The sequence below is a fragment of the Bombina bombina genome, chromosome 3 (genome assembly GCF_027579735.1).
Source record: "Bombina bombina isolate aBomBom1 chromosome 3, aBomBom1.pri, whole genome shotgun sequence".
In the NCBI taxonomy this organism is placed as follows: domain Eukaryota; kingdom Metazoa; phylum Chordata; class Amphibia; order Anura; family Bombinatoridae; genus Bombina; species Bombina bombina.
In genome coordinates this window covers 647,024,439-647,045,433 of record NC_069501.1, presented here as the reverse complement: position 1 = coordinate 647,045,433, position 20,995 = coordinate 647,024,439, and the positions used below count along the sequence as shown (strand labels likewise).

At 38.2% G+C, this 20,995-nt stretch overlaps 1 protein-coding gene across 2 annotated transcripts in view; it reads left to right on the top strand.

The window, feature by feature from the left end:
• The window catches only part of LOC128653834 (multidrug and toxin extrusion protein 1-like), a 174,864-nt gene that overhangs the window by 107,621 nt on the left and 46,248 nt on the right, over positions 1-20,995 (top strand). For both annotated transcript variants that reach the window (XM_053707369.1, XM_053707370.1), the window contains exon 15: positions 11,498-11,592. In XM_053707369.1, the coding sequence (XP_053563344.1) occupies positions 11,498-11,592 (95 nt within the window). The remainder of the gene's footprint in view (positions 1-11,497; positions 11,593-20,995) is intronic.

Below are 20,995 nucleotides of genomic sequence, written 5' to 3'. Positions count from 1 at the left end.
CTAACAGAAGTGCTACACACAAAGATCTGGATTTACACAGGTCATTTTGTGTTGCTCTTTCACACTGATATATCCAGTACTGAAACAAGATGAATGCCACTGCCTGTGGCCGTATTTGGCATTTGTTTTGCAAACAAATGCTGAATCCCAAAATTTTACCAATGCCTGATACTGATAGCAGTTAATGATCAACAGATAAATAACTAGTATATCAGTAGGTTACTAATATCAAGTATTGGCAGGACACACCAGCTGGTAATGCCCAGCATGTATAATGGCAGATATAGGCCATAAGGACACAACAGTGGTTAATGGACAACAGATACAATTGTAGGCATAGGTTAGCAAGATACAGCAGCAGATAATGGCCAGGCCTAGAGGCCACAAATGAATAGCACATAGGACAACCAAGCATCTGACACACGCCTGTTTTGTTCTAAAATAGTGTTCCCAGGTAACACCATAATGGTGGGTGGAATACCAAGAAAACTACAAAAGAACAGGAAAGGTGTGAGCACTCTTGGGGCAGCTAGTAATGTACAGCTTTTCCCAAGGTGTTGAGACACAGGGGACTATTTATCAAAGGTCTTGTGGACCTGATCCGACAGTGTGGATCAGGTCCGCAAGACCTCGCTGAATGCGGAGAGCAATACGCTCTCCGTATTCAGCATTGCACCAACAGCTCACAAGAGCTGCTGGTGCAACACCGCCCCCTGCAGACTCGCGGCCAATGGGCCACCAGCAGGGGGTGTCAATCAAACCGATCGTACTCGATCGGGTTGAATTCCGCTCATTCCTGTCTGCTTGCTCAGAGCAGATGGACAGGGTTATGGAGCAGCGGTCTTTGTGACCGCAGCTTCATAACTGCTGTTTCTGGTGAGTCTGAAGACTCGCCAGAAACACGGGCCCACAAGCTCCCTTCGGAGCTTGATAAATGGGCCCAAAAGAATGTAAGGAACAGGCTGAGTTTTTTAAGAGGGTTTTCTGAGATTTACAACGAAGCAAAATATATGTAGCTGATGCAAAAAGGAAACTATGGCAAATCATTGATTTAGCATTGATAAAAACTAACTTATATGTTTAAATGTTTGTTTTGTTTTCAATTAATTAGTAATAACAATTCATTATATGTACAGTTAATACTTTCATATATGGGGCGTATTAATCAAAGCGTCAACTGAAAAGACGCTGGAATTCCGCGTCATAATTGTCGTGAGATTGATCCGCTGTAGTTATCAAAGCATCAAGATCGGCAAATGTTGAAATTTGTGACGTAAAATACGATCCCGCAATCTCAATCCAACACAGATCGATGCAAGTTGAAAAGCGTGGTATTTGAGAGGAATAGTGATAATTCACCCTCCTATTCGACACTATTTGCTCTCACAAAGTTATAAAAAATTCTACATTTACGCTCGCATCTTAAGCGACTCAGCGTTTTTCAATCCGCCACCTTTGAAGTCGCGGATGCCATAGGAGTCAATGGGATGCTGCAAGAGAATGAAGTATATTACATAATAAAAGTAAATTAGAAACTTTATTAAATTTGTATACCCTTTCTAAATCAAACAATATTATTGCTACACATTTGGTGCACTAGTAGATATAGGGATAAAAATGCTACAACTTTGTCCCATTACAAAGCAAGGGGGCAATATTATTTCTACATATTTGGTGCAAAGTTTTGCCCCAAACTTTTTGCACTAATAGATATAGAGATAAAAATGAAATAAATACACAACATAATATAGCTAACTTCCTTTTTATGTTTTCTGAAAAATCTATGCGCACCATGTTTAAGCCATGTAATACAAGTCCCACTCTCTATTTTGCGCCAAATTTGACGCAACACTTTTTGCACCAATTATGATGCTAACTCCTAAATAACCCACACACTAGTGAATTTTTCCACCACTTTTGATTGGAATATGCATAATCACATGATTTATGACATTTGCCAATCTGATTCAAATACACATTATAAACTATCAATAACAAATCAAATTGATTGATACTTGTGTCATTGATCACTCATCAAAACTTGTAAGTGCCATTTGTTACATTGTGTATTATACTTTGAAAGTATGTATATGTGAAATTAGTATTAAAGATAAACATTTATGCTGACATTAGGACACACAGTGTAATATTTTAGACAAGGATTTTAAAATTTGAATTGATGTTTGATTCAATAGAATCTTAAGATGATAGCTCAAAGGTATAGCCCACTCAACTTTAAACTGTCATGATTCAGATACAGCAGAAATTAAAATCACCTCTTTACTGGCATGCTATTTTCAGTGTATTTCTTCCTTCTCTTGAATTTCTTTTTCAGTAAAAAATGTCATCTTATATGCCAGCCCATTTTATAACACCTGTGTAGGGGTGGATTTTAAAAATAGATTGCAATCAGGAGGGGTTAGACAGGTGAAGAGAAAAATATGTCTCAGCTCTTAAAGGGACAGGAAACCCCAAAATAATCTTTCATGATTTGGATAGAACTTACAATTTAAAACAACTTTCCATTTTACTTCTATTATCAAATTTGCTTAATTCTCTTGTTATCCTTTGGTGAAGGAACAGCATTGCACTACTGGCAGCTAGCTAAACACATCTAGTTAGCCAATCACAAGCGACAAATGTGTGCAGGCGCCAATTAGCAGCAGCTCCCACTACTGTAGGATATGTGCGTATTCTTTTCCAACAAGGGATACCAAGAGAACAAAGCACATTTGAAAATAGAAGTGAATTTTAAAGTGTTTTAAAATGACATGCTCTATCTGAATCATGCAACTTAAAATTTTACTTTCCTATCCCTTTAAAATATCCATTGATTGCAAATAAATACATATGATACTCTGATTACATGTTATATTCACATTTATTCCTGCTCAGAATAATAATACATTTAAATATATACATATAGTGATATAAATAAACACAGAGATATAACAGACAACATTGTTTAGAACAAAAAAGGAACTTAGGGACACGTAAATATGTTTGCAAAAGATTTCTTTTGGTAGAGGAATGAATTACTGGCACTCCAGGAGTTAAATTAGAGGAAAGGACCCTTTGAAAGGGACCGGTGCTGCCCTAATAAATACTATAGAACACCATCACCCCATTAAAGATGTGGATTTAGCACTCCACCTCTAATTGAGTATACACTTAAAATATAACTTTTCATAAAGATATTAATCATAAAAAACAGGAAACCCTGGTAAATCCCCCACCACACTTAAAAACAAAATAACCTAAATTAACTATCAATGCATAGTCTGTCCGTCTCCCTGTTTCCTGGCCGATAACAGCTTACATCAGCATCAGTTGACAGAGGCGTAAGCAAGACTATAAAGTGAAGATAAAGTTAAGCACAAACGCGTTTTGGCCTGTATACGGCCTTTCTCAATGTGACTGTGATTGTGATGAATAGGATAAACCGAGCGCTTTTTCGGCGCAACTTAAATACCCTGTCTGAGTCAAACCTCCAATTACGGCGCATTGCGTCATAGCTCTTCCCTCCTCCAATTTCACATTATTACTTTCATTGGATATTGAGGGGGCGTGTGTGTGGGAGCTCGTCTCATTGGGTTAGCACCTGAATTATAAACAGTAGCTTGCGGCACATACGATTGTCACAGTGTCTGGGTCCCATCAAATGGCTGCATTGTTACTAGAGTGAAAAGTTTCTATGTTACATATTATGCTTGAAACTAAAATTTCCATTTACTATATTACGTTATTCAAACAATGCTAAAATGCGATATTTGAAAGAGCCATTATAAATCCTTTTTACAAAGGAGCACCATCTATATCTATTGGTCTGTAATATCAGGTATACAAATATTAGGACAAGCACATTAATCATGCAGTTTACTTCAACAATATCACTTTAAGTTAAAGTACATACGGTAATAAACATTCAACTCATTACGTCTGGGTTACTATTACCTTACTTTTTATCCAACTATAACGTCAGCCAAAGACAGGACTCTAAAAAACATACACATCGACCCTCTGTGTCATATTATATTATAGTAGCATAGAAAGATTGAAACATAACTATGTCACTAATTAGAATATAGCTAATTCAACCGTGGTAGTACCTAATAACCTTATATGATGTTGAACCTATATATTAATACACATTAGGTTTCCTTATCCCTCGTGGTTACATCTAGCAGGAGTGTGTATTCCCTTCTAGGATACCTATAATTCCTCATATCAACCATAATGTAATGAGGTCAACTATCGCTGTATTGTATCATCAGATATAGTAAATTCAGAACCATTCATTCCAAGGGGTTAAGTTATCATAGGTTTAAAAGGTATAATTATTATGCAAAACATTTCTGACATAACTGTATATATATATATATATATATATATATATATATATATATATTTATTTATATTTATATATACATACACACATACAAGTATGTGCAAGGATATATGTACAAATTCTAGCATTAATAATAATAATAAAAAAAAATTAATCCTTGAAATAAAAATACACATTAATTTCTGTGAAAGTATCATATAACAAATCAATATAAAAATTACTTTCTATGAGATATTGTTTGTTGAGGTATAAATCAATCTATTTCTTGGACATTAACAGATGAAAAATAAAAGATTAGTTTTAGAGAAATGTGCTTGTACAAAGACAGTAATGAAATGGTATAAATAAAGTTGGGAAAACCTGAATAACCGTTACATCGATGACTGTTCGTTAACACCAGTTCGATGCTCTTCGCACCGTACGTGATGCGCATGTTTTTGACGGCTTTTTTGTTAAATAAGGAGAACGTATTCAGGTCCGCGCAGAGATGTTTGGTGAGTGTATTGATGCCAGAGAATGCAACGTAGTTGATGCTTTGATAAATAGGCCCCATGGTCTGAAGATGTTTAAAAAATGTGATTTGAGCAACATTTGGGGGCATATTTATCAAAGTGCGAGCGGACATGATACAATGTTGCGTATCATGTCCGCTGCACATATCGATAAATGCCGACTGCATACGCTGTCGGCATTTATCATTGCACAAGCAGTTCACCAGAAGTTATAGAGCAGCGGCTCAGGCTCGTTGGAAACAAGGGGCATCAAGCTCCATTCGGAGCTTGATAATTCGGCCCCTTAAAATGGGATCTTAATACAAATGAGTCTCACAGTAAAAAAGGTTGCAAATCTCAGATGTGCTTTATGAAACGTGCAAAAATGTTTCTGTTTTCTTTTACAATAGTTATGATATTGACTCTGTTTCAGACTAGGTTTACATGTTGTTGTTTTTTAAATGTATGTATTTAACATATATTTATTTGATTAAATGTTTATGTTTATGATTAAATAGCAAAAAAAGTTCCAAAGAAGTTGCAGCAAGACACCAAGGTGCTTAGAGTAAAAAACAGGTTTATTATATCAGATTAAAAACGAAGTAACAAAAAAGGCAGACTCCGGTAAACAGATGGAAGAATCAAAAGTAGGTCTGACCGGTTTCAGCCTCTCTGGCTGTAGTCATAGACATGTTACACCTGTATAGGTGCAAACTATTTAAAACCCTTAACCCCTCCCTAGGGAGGAGATAAAAGAAAAAGTGATGACTCCCAACATGTTAACCCTTAAAGAGAAACAAATACATATATTTAACTTGTGAATATATAAGTGTACAGACTACCAAACAAGTGACTTATAATACATTTCTTGCTTAGGTAGTGCTAAATTTAAATATTGTTAATACACAGATAGTCTTAAGTTATGTTAAATAAGAGATATTGATGCATGAGGATAAAAACAATTTGACTTAAAGAATTATAAAATACACTTAATAAAATTCTAAGTCATGGAACATTAAATGGTTGGAGTAAGACAATATGCTATAATACAATACAATACCAATAGGAGTATTTAAATAGTAATTTGTATTATGTATTAAATGCCAGAACCCCCTATATGGTAAATTGGCGAAAGCATACTCATAAGTATACACAAGCAAACATATAAATATATACAAGCACAAATATACATACATATATATGCCCATATAAGCTTAGTATACTCCAGGTATCAGAAAAAATCTAATCATCTGCAAACATCAATGTTGCCAATAGTTGATAATGTCAAATTCTGAGTTGAATCCCCTAGGTAGCAGGCAACCGAGCTTATGAATCCAATAGATTTCTTGGCGGCACAATATGCGAAATTTGTCTCCTCCCCTGGGGGGTCTAACAACTTGCTCGATTGCCTGCCACCTAAAGGATTCTACCCGACCGTGATGGACTTCCAATAAGTGTTTGAACAGAGCTGAAACTGCTCTGTCATGAGAAATGTGAGCTAAGTGCTCTTTTATACGTGTCCCAACCTCTCTAGTTGTTCTACCCACGTACTGTCGATGGCACAGGATGCACTCTATAAGGTACACCACAAATTTACTACCACACTTCATGCAGCCCTTGGTCTCAAAAGATTCATTCCTTGTAGCTGAAGTGAAGTGGGTAGCAACTTTGATGTGGTCGCATGATCCGCAGGACCTCTTTCCACAACGAAATGTACCTTTGAAACTTAGCCATGAACTCCTACTTGGTTCTTCTCTGAGTAAGCTAGGAGACAGCAAGTTCCCTAATGTCAGGTTCTTCCTATATACAAAATTACAACCATCTTTTATTACCTTGCGCAGGGATTTATCCCCTCGCAAGATAGGAATATTCTTCTTAATTATGTTGCAAACCTGGTGGTACTGATTAGAATAAGCAGTAATGAGCGTGGGAGCATAACGTGTTCTGGATTTTTTGCCGTCAGGACTGCTTGTCCTGTGGAACAGCCTAGACCGATACATTCGATCAACCTCCTGTCGTACTCTATTAATTACCTTTACTGGGTAATTTCTTTCGAGTAAGCGCTTGTTCAGATCTTCACTTTCTCTAAGGCAGTCCTCGCCCCGGGAACAATTGCGTTTGATGCGCATGAACTGACTCTTAGCAATGCCCCTAAACACATGCTTAGGGTGACTGCTATTCGCATGCAAAAGAGTGTTTCCGGAGATAGGCTTACGATAGAGTGATGACGTAACGCTGTGGGTGTCAACGTCACCCGTCAGTGTTACATCCAAATAGTTCATGGTCTTATTATGCCATTGGTAAGTGAATTTTAAACCTACTTCATTACAGTTCAGTTGGTCGATCAATTTTTGCGCTTGTGTCTCACTAGAGGACCAGATGACCAGAAGGTCATCTATGAACCTCAGATATTTAACGATACATCCAGAAAAAGTATTTCTACCTCCATAGACGTGGAACCGCTCCCACCACCCCATGAAGAGGTTGGCATAGGAGGGGGCAAATTTTGCCCCCATGGCGGTTCCACATCTCTGGAGGTAGAAAGTGTCCGAAAATTTGAAAAAATTATGTTGTAGTAGAAACCTAATCGCCCTCAACACAAAATCTTTGTGTCTAGAGTCCAGGTCTGTGCACATATCCAAGAAAAATTCAATAGCCTGTAACCCGAACTCGTGGGGAATGCTGGAATACAAGGCCACCACGTCAATGGTTATCCAGCTATAATTGTGCTCCCATCTAACTTGTTCAAGTTTGGATAGGGCATGAGCTGTGTCTCGTACATAGCTGGGTAACTTATGTACCAAAGGTTGTAAAAAGTTGTCGACCCATTTCGACAGTGGCTCTAATAATGAGCCAATACCTGTCACAATGGGTCTACCTTGTACATTTTCGAGACTCTTGTGGACCTTCGGGAAGTGGTGGAAGATGGGCATCACAGGACTTTCGACTAATAGAAAGTCTAAAGTGTGTCTATCTATGATCCCCATCTCCAATCCATCATCCAGGAGGTCCCTCAGAATATGGCCAAAAGAAATAGTAGGATCTCTGGGCAAGATGGAATAGGCTTCATTGTCGCTCAATTGTCTAAGGGCTTCCGCAGTATATGCGTCCCTATCCATAACGACAACACTGCCGCCCTTATCTGATTGTCGAATGACAATGTTGATGTTATTCTGTAGGCTGCTGATTGCCTCCCTTTCCTTCCTAGTCAGATTGGAAAAGTGACTATTAGTTGATTGAGAAAGAGTAGTGAGGTCCTCCATGACCCTCTTATGGAACACCTCAAGACTCTTACCCCTGGACTGTAAGGGATAAAAGTTAGATGTAGATTTCAGTTTGTGTTGATGTAATTTATCGCGAGGTGTATGACCTATGCTGCCCGATAAGTCTTCCAGACTCATGAGGGCGCATGTGTCAACAAAAGACATACTATCCACCTCAGTAGATGATGTTTCTGTTATTTGATCAGCAGCAGGACAAAAGCTATCTGCTTCTGGTTCTGGGAAAAATTTCCTAAGTGTTAAATCCCTGACCAATCTGCTTACGTCCAGGATAGTCTGAAACAGATCAAAATTCCTGGAAGGTACAAATCCTAGGCCATAGCTTAACACTTTTCTTTCGAGGTTAGTTAGATCGTAAGTGGACAAATTAATGACTGTATTGTCTGTCATTGATACCTGTGTCGTGGGGTCCCCCTGTTCTCCCTCACTGGGTATCTCTGTTGTTGAAAATCCCCAGTGTTGGATTTCTGGGTATTGCCTCGCCCCCCTCCCCTGGGTCGTCTCGGGGGCCACTGAAAAACCTGATGTGAAGTTTCTGTGCTTTCACCTGTATGATGGGGATGGGTGGACGTATGGTAATGAGAGCTTCCCCTTCTCTGGCGTCTGCCTCTTTTAGGCACAGCCCCTGAACTAACGTGTTCCTTGAGTATACCTTTTGGTGGAATTTCACTTAACATATTAGAGGGTACATTCATTTGATTGGATGATGTTGCTTCATCCCCCTCAGAGCCAGAGTATCCTTCTGACTCAAAGCTGGAGGCAAACCTCTCCTCGTCTGTCAACTCTGGCTCTGAGTCGGAGAAGGCCACTTTCTTGGTGACTTTGACCTTATGTTGTTGTATTTTCTTAGGTAAATGATCTGAATGTCCCCCCTGACCTGTAATCTGATTATCTGACTTATTATGCTGTAACTGAGACCAAATCCTACTCCTCTCTTTGCGTCTCCAAATATACACCATGCCTTTGGAATAATCTTTCTGGTCCCTAAGGAACTTGGTGTGTTTCACCTGAATAATCAGCTTTCTAGATTCCTCAATCACCTTCCTAAGTGTCTCATCAAATTGAGGGTATACCTCATGTTCACTAAACTTATTCATATCTGCCTGAAGCAATAAGATCTTATTTTTAACCTCTTTAAGCAACATATCCTTATATTCAATTAGTAAGGCAATAAGTCTCAAAGAACAGTCAGTCAGAGCCTGATTCCAGCGTTCTATAAAGTCCGCATCTTTTATGTCATAGGTTGGGAATTTGTTGATCCTTAACCCCCTAGGCACCATTTGCATATTGATATACTTGGAAAGGATCCACTTATCCCACTTCAGTCTTTGTTCTTTCAACTTCAGTATTTCCATATCATAGAAATTGTCCCCTAATTTAGTATTAGGTGTATCACGGTCAAACACATCTTGCAGTTCCAACAAATCTAAATCCTCATCATCGGACTCTTTAAGGGAATAAAAGGAGTCTTTAGCTGCCATATTGTCCATAAATAGATAAATAAGTAAACTGGCACTTGGGTAAATAAATACACTGGACAGCCTTTTTATTATATAGCAAGAGAAAGGCTTAAATGTAAGTCACTCCGGGGGGAGAAATGGTGTTGTGTGTACTTGAGTAAAAAGTCTATATGTATGTACACACACACTCCAGTTGTTGCATCAGTCCAGGGAAAATAATTATAAAACAGAGAACATGTAAATGATGCAAACAACCAAAAAATGAGTAGGCGTGAGTGGAGACAAGGCTGTTACTGTCGCAACCTGCAGAGTATGGTTGACTCATGGGAGTTAATAATACCGCTATCCATATATGAAGTGCAGGGTAACTGGGCATGCATTCGGTAATACTGCTAGGTGCAAACCGATATAACACAATAAGCCCCAAAACATAACAGATAATAGTTACCAGATATTCACAGCCAGATCTTCAAGCTCTGTTTAAAGGTACACTTGCCTCATGACAGATGGTAATTTGTCCGTTGTTTGTCCGTTGCTCACAGCTTGCTCTTTATGTTCCGTTTGGCAATACACTTTAGATACCTCAGTTGCGGTCCCTTGTCGATATGCTTCCGGCCCCAGCTCTGCTCAGCCTGTCTCCATTAGAACAACACGCCACTCAACTCCTCCTCCGGTGGTGACGTCACTCGATAGTGCCGTCCAGTCTCGCTGTAAACTGTTAGATAGGAATGGAGTCCCAGTACTCCATATAAAAATAGCAAAAAAAGTTCCAAAGAAGTTGCAGCAAGACACCAAGGTGCTTAGAGTAAAAAACAGGTTTATTATATCAGATTAAAAACGAAGTAACAAAAAAGGCAGACTCCGGTAAACAGATGGGAGAATCAAAAGTAGGTCTGACCGGTTTCAGCCTCTCTGGCTGTAGTCATAGACATGTTACACCTGTATAGGTGCAAACTATTTAAAACCCTTAACCCCTCCCTAGGGAGGAGATAAAAGAAAAAGTGATGACTCCCAACATGTTAACCCTTAAAGAGAAACAAATACATATATTTAACTTGTGAATATATAAGTGTACAGACTACCAAACAAGTGACTTATAATACATTTCTTGCTTAGGTAGTGCTAAATTTAAATATTGTTAATACACAGATAGTCTTAAGTTATGTTAAATAAGAGATATTGATGCATGAGGATAAAAACAATTTGATTGACTTAAAGAATTATAAAATATACCGCTACTTTGCATGGCATACCTGCTTGTTACACATACCTCATATGCTTTATTGCTATGCACAACGTATGAATGACTAATTTGGCATCTACAGTTTACTTTGAATGAGGATTACACGCACTGCATTTCTTTTGCTTGACTGCATCTACAGGGGCTTGAAAGTTGATTATGCTTATTATACCTGAATGTTACTTTAAGCATTTATACAAGTGGAACTCGGCTTTTCTGATGCTTGCAGCTTGCCTGTTTTCTCAGTAAATTTTTCCTATACGCCATATCGCAAGCATTTGTCTCATTTGTTTCATTTGCTCCACTGCTGGGACCTACTAACAAACTTCACAAGCCGCTTATTGTGTCATATATGGATAGCGGTATTATTAACTCCCATGAGTCAACCATACTCTGCAGGTTGCGACAGTAACAGCCTTGTCTCCACTCACGCCTACTCATTTTTTGGTTGTTTGCATCATTTACATGTTCTCTGTTTTATATTTATGATTAAATGTTTATGATTTTAAAAGTAGGATAAGTGGGCTTGTCCAAACCTCCCAATCATACAATTTGCTTTAGTAAATGTCATTTGTATATATTATATTGTCATTTAAAATGTGAACCTTACAATTAATGCCTGTTTTGGTGAACTAATCTATTAAATATGTATAACAAATTTTCTTCCATTTTGACAGGTTTTTGGATTGGAGTATCAGTTTGTTGTGTTTGCATTAATATTTTCTTGTTCATACATTTCTGGAGGATAAATTGGCAGGATATGACTGACAAGGTAATTTGAGCACATTTTATAAAATAGTCTGATAATATTATTGCATTCTCAGTATTGATAAGAATATAATTTAAGAAAAAAATAGCAAAGAATGCCCCAATAAAACAAGACATAACTCTGCTCTCTCTTTCTACATATTTATTAGATTTGTGCATTTGTGCACTTCGGGAGCTAACAAATGCGGAAGAAGGCAACCGCAAGCAGCTGTTTTTGGAGCCTGATTTATTCTTGTGAAAGTGCAGCACCCTGAGATATTTGCAAATCCAGATCTCAGTGTGTTTAACTTTCAAAAGAATTAAATCCAGCTCAGAAAAGAGCTAAATGCGACTTGCAGCTGCCTTCTTCTGCATTTGTTTGCTCCCGCAGTGCACGAATGCACAAATTAATAAATATTGAGTTATATTTTATTGTCTTATTTAAACCTTATCTACTATGTTACTATACATGTAATCCTGTATGCCCTGTTCATGTGCTATATATGTTCAGGGATAGATAGACAGATAGATAGATGATAGATAGATAGATAGATAGATAGATAGATAGATAGATAAAGCAACAAATTCAAAATTAACATTCTAAAAATTAAGCATCTTTGGCAAAAAAGAAGATAATGCCTAGCGTACTGTCTTTTCCTGCTTACAATCTTTAACTTTTATTGAGCATTTAGCATTTGTATCTGTTTTGTGATGTTGCTTTCTAACATCATGCAATATGGCTGTGGTAATATCAGTTTATTTTGCTTATGCACAAAACTAATGCTACATTCCAAAATGTTTAGGGGGTGCTTAATAATGAATGGAATGATGGTGGGTAATCATTGTGATCAGAACAAACAGGACAGGTACATGTTAAGTAAAGGGCTGTTTTTTGCAAAACCGATAATTTAAAAAGTGCTTCCGATAAGCAATAAAAATGTCTAATTGAAAAGCATTGACATTGAAATGAGTTCATATGCAGATAATAATCAAAAAATAGATTGTGATAAACCTATAATCTTAAAGGACCATTATAGTCATAAAAATTACATGTTAATTTATTAGAGTATGTAATCTTAAGACTAGTGACCGTTTGCAGGGGTTAAACACACAGTAGTGCAGGGCAGATGTAAAATTACATGTTAATTCGTTAGAGTATGTAATCTTAAGACTAGTGACCGTTTGCAGGGGTTAAACACACAGTAGTGCAGGGCAGATGTAAAATTACATGCTCTAACGAATTAGAGAATGTATTTTTGTTTTACTATTATTGCCCTTTAAGAAACTCAAAGCTAATTTACTAATTGGTACAAAGGGATTATGCTCCCAAACTTGTGAACCAAAATCAAGATCTCCTACTCTATTTAAAGTGATGGTAAAGTGTATAGTATATGAAAGTAAATCCTGAATCAACCTTTATTTTAATAGTACTTTCATTTATATTTTTTTTAAAGATGCGCAAAATCTTTATTTTAAATTATTATCTATAATTGTTATATTCCCTGGCTGGCCACCATCTATAAATGCCTTGTTTTTATAGGTGACAGTTTCACCTCTTATCCAATCTGTTTTGGTGCTAGACACCATGGGGAAAAGAGTTGCTCATGTGCTCTGATTTCTCTTAGTCAGTGTTTTGTATTTGGTAAGAGGTAAATAAATCACTTAGAGAAACAAAAAAGGCATTTGTAGAGGGCAGCCGGACAGGGAATAATCAAACTTATAGATGATAATTAAAAAAATAAGATTTTGTGCCTCTTTAAAAAAGTACAAATGAAAGTGCTATTAAAATAAAAGGTAGATTAAGCATCTACTTTCATATACAGGTATACCCCACTCATACAGCGGGTTAGGGACCGGAGCCCCGCTGTAAAGTGAAAACCGCCTTAAAGTGAAACAAGGCAGTTTTAGCTTTCTTTTCACTTGCCAGTGTGTTTAAAAACTTGAAAACATGTTTGAACTAACATATATTAGAGGTGCAATAGTGCTAGGTTTAGTTTAACACTAGCACAGCACAGTATTCAATAAATACTGTACCTGTAAATTAGTTACAATTACTGTAGTAAAATTTGCTAGACTATAGCACTGAGACACAGATTGCACTGTAATGCTGTAAATAGAATGGACTAATCATAACAAAATGGTGCCAGTCACTTTTCTCGCAATCTCACGATGATTATAGCACTGTTTCAAAATCACTGGAGGATGAACTTCAGCTCCACAAAGCGCTGTATTAGCGAAACGCTGTAAAGTGAAGCGCTGTAAAGTGAGGTATACCTGTACCATCACTTTAAGGCTTAGGGGCCTATCTATCAAGATAGCCGGATTTATTCTTGTAAAAGTGCAGCACAGATCTCATTGAGCTGCACTTTCACAAGTATAAATCTGGCTCTGAAAAGAGACAAATGCAGCTTGTGGCTGCCTTCTTCCACATTTGTTAGCTCCCAATGTGCATAAATGCACATATCCAGTTACTACAACAGCTTAAACATTAGTTGGACAGCATTGTACTGTATGAAGTACTAGACTGGTATAATGGTGAAGACTGGAAGAAGGTCCTATGGACCAAATAATCAAAATTTGTTGAGTAGGCAAAAAGATGGTTCCTCTTTGTTTGACCAACTATCAAACATGGAATAGGAGCTCAATAGTCGGGGGGCTCTCTTACTGTATTTAAACTTAATCCTTACTCATTACAGAATAAATGTCAACCTAATCCAAAAAGACTATCACAACATTTTGTAGCACCATGTAACGCTCTCTGGCATTTGCCTTGGTGTTTATCCTACTTAAAGAAGATAACGAACCAAAACACAGCTTTATGCTATGTCAGAACTACCTTAAAAGAATGGCTAACATAGGCTCCAGAGTTAAACCCTGTTTTATCTGCAAAAGGTAGCTACTTTATTGAGTGAAAATGTTTTTTGCTCCCTAGCTAAATTGGGATCTGAATTTCTCGAGTGATCACAATGCCATATCATATAATTTGTTAAAAACCTGCTGCTGCTAAGGGGGCGTCGGTATCATCAAAGATACAAGAAATGCATTACGAATTTTTGAGCTAATGGTACCTGACCCCTCAGAGGCTAAAAAAGATTTACCCGAACACTGGAGGGGAGTGCTGGAGAGGCTGTGGAGAGTAGGGGTCAATGCTGCACATATGGTGGTCTTGTCCTCATATACAGCCTTTCTGGGAAGGGGTGCTGCAAGAAAGCAGTAGACTCCTGAAAATTATCCTACCACCCAACCCAAACTATCTAATTTATCACAACCTACTTAAGATAACAGTGGACGCAAAATGAAGGCTGTTCCTCCCTGCTGAACTGTGCAAAGGGACTTGTCCCGAAACGTTGGAAATCCTTGCAAGCCCCAAGTCTGACTGAGTGAAAGGCAGGAGTTGGGGACCTGCATTGATTGGAAAGGTATCATTACCTTAAAACGGGGAAGAAAGCAACTCACGAATATATGATATTGCTGTGGGAAGGTAGAGATCTATAAGAACAGTTTGGTGCTCCCTAGGCCTGGTCTAGTGACACGATCATACTTCCCTGTCCCTCCAGAAAGGTGTGCTCGCCTTAGTCACCCCTTTCCTACATCCTCACTCTCCCCCCCTTTTTTCCCCTCTCTCCCCTCCTTCTCTTCTCCTTCCCCTCCTCAATACTCTCCTTCCTCACTTGTCTTTTCCTATCCCTTCTACTACATGTTATATGTTCAGTGGGCATGAAATTAAGCTCTAGCCACCTCTCTGTTGGCGGTATTGAAGAACGTGGGTGCTAGATATTATCATGTTGTATCCTATGCCATATTCCACTATTTATGATAGCACTATGTAAGCTTAGAAACAAGTTCTTTATAAGTGGATGAGCCGAACTCTACTTTCAACAACAGACTTTGCCTGAGCGGTCAATGCTTCATCTAGATTGTGAAATGTTTTATAATGGCAAGAAATATGTGCATCTCAATGTAACATTCTTGTTGACTGTTCAAAATTTGTTGCTGTATAACTTGACTCAATAAAGCTTGTTATAATAATAAAAAAAAACTGCTGCTGCTAACGTGCTTACAACTGAAAAGCTCCTGAATATTACTTTTCATTTAATAAGTGCCTGCTTTCAAAATATAAACTGGGAGGTGTCCCAAAACTGACAAATACAATAGCCCATTCACACCTCTTAAGGATACAGGAATGCTTTATTCATGTAACCCATTTTCTCACTGGGTAAGGAAAACACTCATTTACATATGTGACATTAACTTATCACAATACATCTCAACACTTAGGGGCCAAATTACCAAGCTCCGAATGGAGCTTGATGCCGTTTAGGCTCACCAGAAACAGAAGTTATGAAGCAGCGGTCTAAAGACCGCTGCTCCATAACTTGTCCACCTGCTCTGAGGCGACGGACAGAAATCAACCTGATCGAATACGATCAGGTTGATTGACACCCCCTGCTAGCGGCCGATTGGCCATGAATCTGCAGGGAGCGGTATTGCACAAGCAGTTCTGGTGAACTTCTGATACAATTATAAATGTAGACATATTAAGAAGATGAGAGAGGCCTGTAATTTTCATCATAGTTATACCTCAACTATGAGAGACAAAATGTGGAAACAAATCCAGACAATCACATTGTCTGATTTGGAAAGAATTTATTTGCATATTATGGTGGAAAATAAGTATTTGGTCACCTACAAACAAGCAAGATTTCTGGCTCTCAAAGACCTGTATCTTCATCTTTAAGAGGCTCCTCTGTCCTCCACTCATTACCTGTATTAATGGCACCTGTTTGAACTTGTTATCAGTATAAAAGACACCTGTCCACAACCTCAAACAGTAACACTCCAAACGCCACTATGGTGAAGACCAAAGAACTGTCGAAGGACACCAGAAACAAAATTGTAGACCTGCACCAGGCTGGGAAGACTGAATCTGCAATAGGTAATCAGCTTGGTGTGAAGAAATCAACTGTGGGAGCAATAATTAGAAAATGGAAGACATACAAGACCACTGATAATCTCCCTCGATCTGGGGCTCCACGCAAGATCTCACCCCGTGGGGTCAAAATTATCACAAGAACGGTGAGCAAACATCCCAGAACCACACGGGGGGACCTAGTGAATGACCTGCAGAGAGCTGGGACCAATGTAACAAAGGCTACCATCAGTAACACACTACGCCTCCAGGGACTCAGATCCTGCAGTGCCAGACGTGTCCCCCTGCTTAAGCCAGTACATGTCCGGGCCCGTCTGAAGTATGCTAGAGAGCATTTGGATGATCCAGAAGCGGATTGGGAGAATGTATGGTCAGATGAAACCAAAGTAGAACTGTTTGGTAGAAACACAACTCATCGTGTTTGGAGGAGAGAGAATGTTGAGTTGCAACTAAAGAACACCATACCTACTGTGAAGCATGGGGGATGGCAACATCATGCTTTGGGGCTGTTTCTCTGCAAAGAGAACAGGACGACTGATCCGTGTACATGAAAGAATGAATGGGGCCATGAATAGTGAGATTTTGAGTGCAAACCTACTTCCATCAGCAAGGGCATTGAAGATGAAACATGGCTGGGTCTTTCAGCATGACAATGATCCCAAATACACCACCCGGGCAACGAAGAAGTGACTTCGTAAGAAGCATTTCAAGGTCCTGGAGTGGCCTAGCCAGTCTCCAGATCTCAACCCCATAGAAAACCTTTGGAGGGAGTTGAAAGTCTGTGTTGCCCAGCGAAAGTCCCAAAACATCACTACTCTAGGGGAGATCTGCATGCAGGAATGGGCCAACATACCAGCAACAGTGTGTGACAACCTTATGAAGACTTACAGAAAACGTTTGACCTCTGTCATTGCCAACAAAGGATATATAACAAAGTATTGAGATGAACTTTTGATATTGACCAAATACTTATTTTCCACCATAATATGCAATTAAATTCTTTCCAAATCAGACAATGTGATTGTCTGAATTTGTTTCCACATTTTGTCTCTCATAGTTGAGGTATGTAGTATAGAGGCGCAGGTGTTTTCTTGATTATGCTCCAAAATTGCCTGAGAATGAGAGGACTTTATTTCTGTGTGTGTAGATCAACACCATATAATTGTGCAGTATACTTACTCTGAAAAATTCAGAGTCCAGCTTCTTCTTTAAGTTAGTCTGAATGATAAGGTATTCCCCCAATCCACTGTAACTGTGGATACAAAGTTACAGTGGATTGGGGGAATACCTTATCATTTAGACTAACTTATAAAGAAGAAGCTGGACTCTGAATTTTTCAGAGTAAGTATACTGCACAATTATATGGTGTTGATCTACACACACAGAAATAAAGTCCTCTCATTCTCAGGCAATTTTGGAGCATAATCAAGAAAACACCTGCGCCTCTATACTACAAACCATTACAATTACCACAGTCTCATTTTGGGAGAGACTGATAGACGGCGGCGGTGTAAACAGAGGGGAGTATTTAACCTTGTACATAGATATTGTTTGTTAAAATCTTTCATAGATGAGGTATACCTATGATGAAAATTACAGGCCTCTCTCATCTTCTTAAGTGGGAGAACTTGCACAATTGGTGACTGACTAAATACTTTTTTGCCCCACTGTATATATGTATACAAATAAATTAATAAGATAGCTGTGTCCTAGAAGTGTAGGGACACACTACATTGTCACAACCCAAGCTAAGGATGTCACACTCAGAAATTAGGTTAATGATGAAAAGATTGTGGGATTTTAATTTTAAGAAACTCAATATTGAAAGCATTTAGAGACACAATCAGCTAGATTGTGAGTGCGGAGAGGGTCCATCTTCAAGACATCCGGCGCGGAGCATTCTCTTCTTACGATGGTCACTGTAAAATTAATTCATTCCTATTGGCTGATAGAAATCTTTCAGCCAATAGGAATGTAAGGGACGCCATATTGGATGATGTCACTTAAAAGGAAACTTCATTTTACAGCGACCATAGTAAGAAGAGAATGCTTTGTGCTGGATGTCTTGAAGATGGACCCGCTCTGCACCAGATGGATGAAGATAGAAGATGCTGTCTGGATGAAGACTTCTTGCCATCTGGATGAGGACTTCGCTGGCTGGATGAAGATGGATGTCGAAAACTGTAAGTGGATCGTCAGAGGTTAGCGTTTTTTTGGGTGTTTTTTTTTAGCTTAGGGTTTGGGCAATATAAAAGAGCTAAATGCCCTTTTCAGGGTAATGGTTAGCTTAGGTTTATTTAGATAGGTTTTTATTTGGGGGGTTGGTTGGTTGGGTGGTGGGTTTTACTGTTGGGGGTGTTTGTTTTTTTACAGGTAAAAGAGCTGATTTCTTTGTTTTTATTTTTGATAATGTTTTTTTATTTTTTGTAATTTAGTGTTTATTTTTTTTTGTAATTTAGAAAATTGTATGTTAATAATTTAATTTATTTTATTTTATTGTAATATTAGTTTTTAGTGTAAGGCAGGTTAGGTTTTATTTTACAGGTAACTTTGTATTTATTTTAACTAGGTAGCTAGTAAATAGTTAATAACAATTTACTAACTAGTCTACCTAGTTAAAATAAATACAAACTTACCTGTGAAATAAAAATTAAACCTTAGATAGCTACAATATAACTATTAGTTATATTGTAATTAGCTTAGGTTTTTTACAGGTACGTTTGTATTTAGTTTTAAATAAGAATTATTTAGGTAATAATTGTAAGGTTTATTTAGATTTATTTTAATTATATTTACGTTAGGGGGTGTTAGGGTTTGGCTTAGGGTTACGTTAGGGTTAGGTTTAGGGGTTAATATATTTATGTAGAGTTAGTGATGTGGGAGGTCAGAGGTTTAGGGGTTAATAATTTATTTAAGTTTATTTCCTTGTGGGGGGTTTGCGGTTTAGTGTTTAATAGGTTTATTATAGCGGCGGAGTGGGCGGACGGCAGATTAAGGGTTAATAATATTGAAATAGTGTTTGTGATGCGGGAGGGCAGCGGTTTAAGGGTTAATATGTTTATTATAGTGGCGACGATGTCGGGGAGTGGCGGAATAGGGGTTCATAATTTTTTTTTAGTGGCGGTGATGTCCAGAGCGGCAGATTAGGGGTTAATAAATTGAATGTAGTGTTTGCGATGTGGGAGGGCCTCGGTTTAGAGGTTATTAGGTAGTTTATGGGTGTTAGTGTACTTTGTAACACTTTAGTTATGAGTTTTATGCTACAGCTTGGTAACGTAAATCACACAACTACTGACTATAGATGGCGGTACGGATCAGTATAGGGTGTACCGCTCACTTTTTGGCCTCCTAGGAAAACTCGTAATACCGGCGCTATGGAAGTTCCATTGAAAAAGTACTTTTTTAAAAGTGCGGTACTGATGTTGCGTGACGGCCAAAAAGGTGTGCGGTACACCTATACTTACAAAACTTGTAATAGCGGCGTTAGGGTAAAAGCAGTGTTATGAAGCATAACTAATGCTTTTTCACTCATAACGCAAAACTCGTAATCTAGCTGAATGTGTGTAATTGTAATGTTACTCTAATATTCTCTTAGAGCAAATAATGTGCTAAATGGTTTAGGAGCACAACTGCAGAATTTAAGACTGTAATTGTATATATCTATATGCAAATAGATTAGTTTTGTATCAGCTCCATGCCAAGATGCACTATGGGAAAAGTGCAAACTGCAGCAGGGAAATGAATTTAGTCTTTGAATCCCCAAGAGGGTTGTAAGAACGTTAGAATTAACCCTTGAGTATATCCAGTGATAGATTGAAAGAATATTAACCCTGCAGGAAGTGTGCTCTGAATCTGCAGACTTTTGGGAAACAGACAGAGTATTAGAAATAGTCTCTATTAGAAGCAAGAGCAACCGTTAGGCAGGAATCTGACTGAAATTACTTTACAACACAGTAAGGAAAACTTCTTGTTATAAGTATAGTCTATTAGATAATACTCTTACTGTGACTCCGGATGCTGTGCTAGGTATTCCTGTGGCTGAGCTATTACAGAGATTGCAGGAGTTGTCCCTGTGTGTAACGCTTCTCCTAAGCGCTTGTGTGCTACTGCGTCTGACTTCCGTGCTGTCCGCTGAGTGAGAGGAGTTGTCAGTGAAGCAGGTAAAGCTGCGGAATTGCGGTTAGCTGTTAGGTAGTGAGACAGAGTGAAATAGCCCTGTCTGTTCCTGCACAGTTACCAGATTGAGTGTAGGTATGTCCTTGCTGCTGAAAAGGAGGAATAACAATATTAACAGTCAGGGTTAACGGACTCCAGAAGGTTTATAAGTAGTTGAACTGTCCAAAATACAAAGTTCCTTATTGCATGCAAGACATCAGATAGATGCAGAAGGAAGTGTTAAAGATAACTCTTCAGTTGTTAGAAAAAGCTGTAGAATATTTGTAATCCAAAATGTTTAGAGAGCTTAGAGAAACAGCAGCTCTGAAACTGCTATACAAAA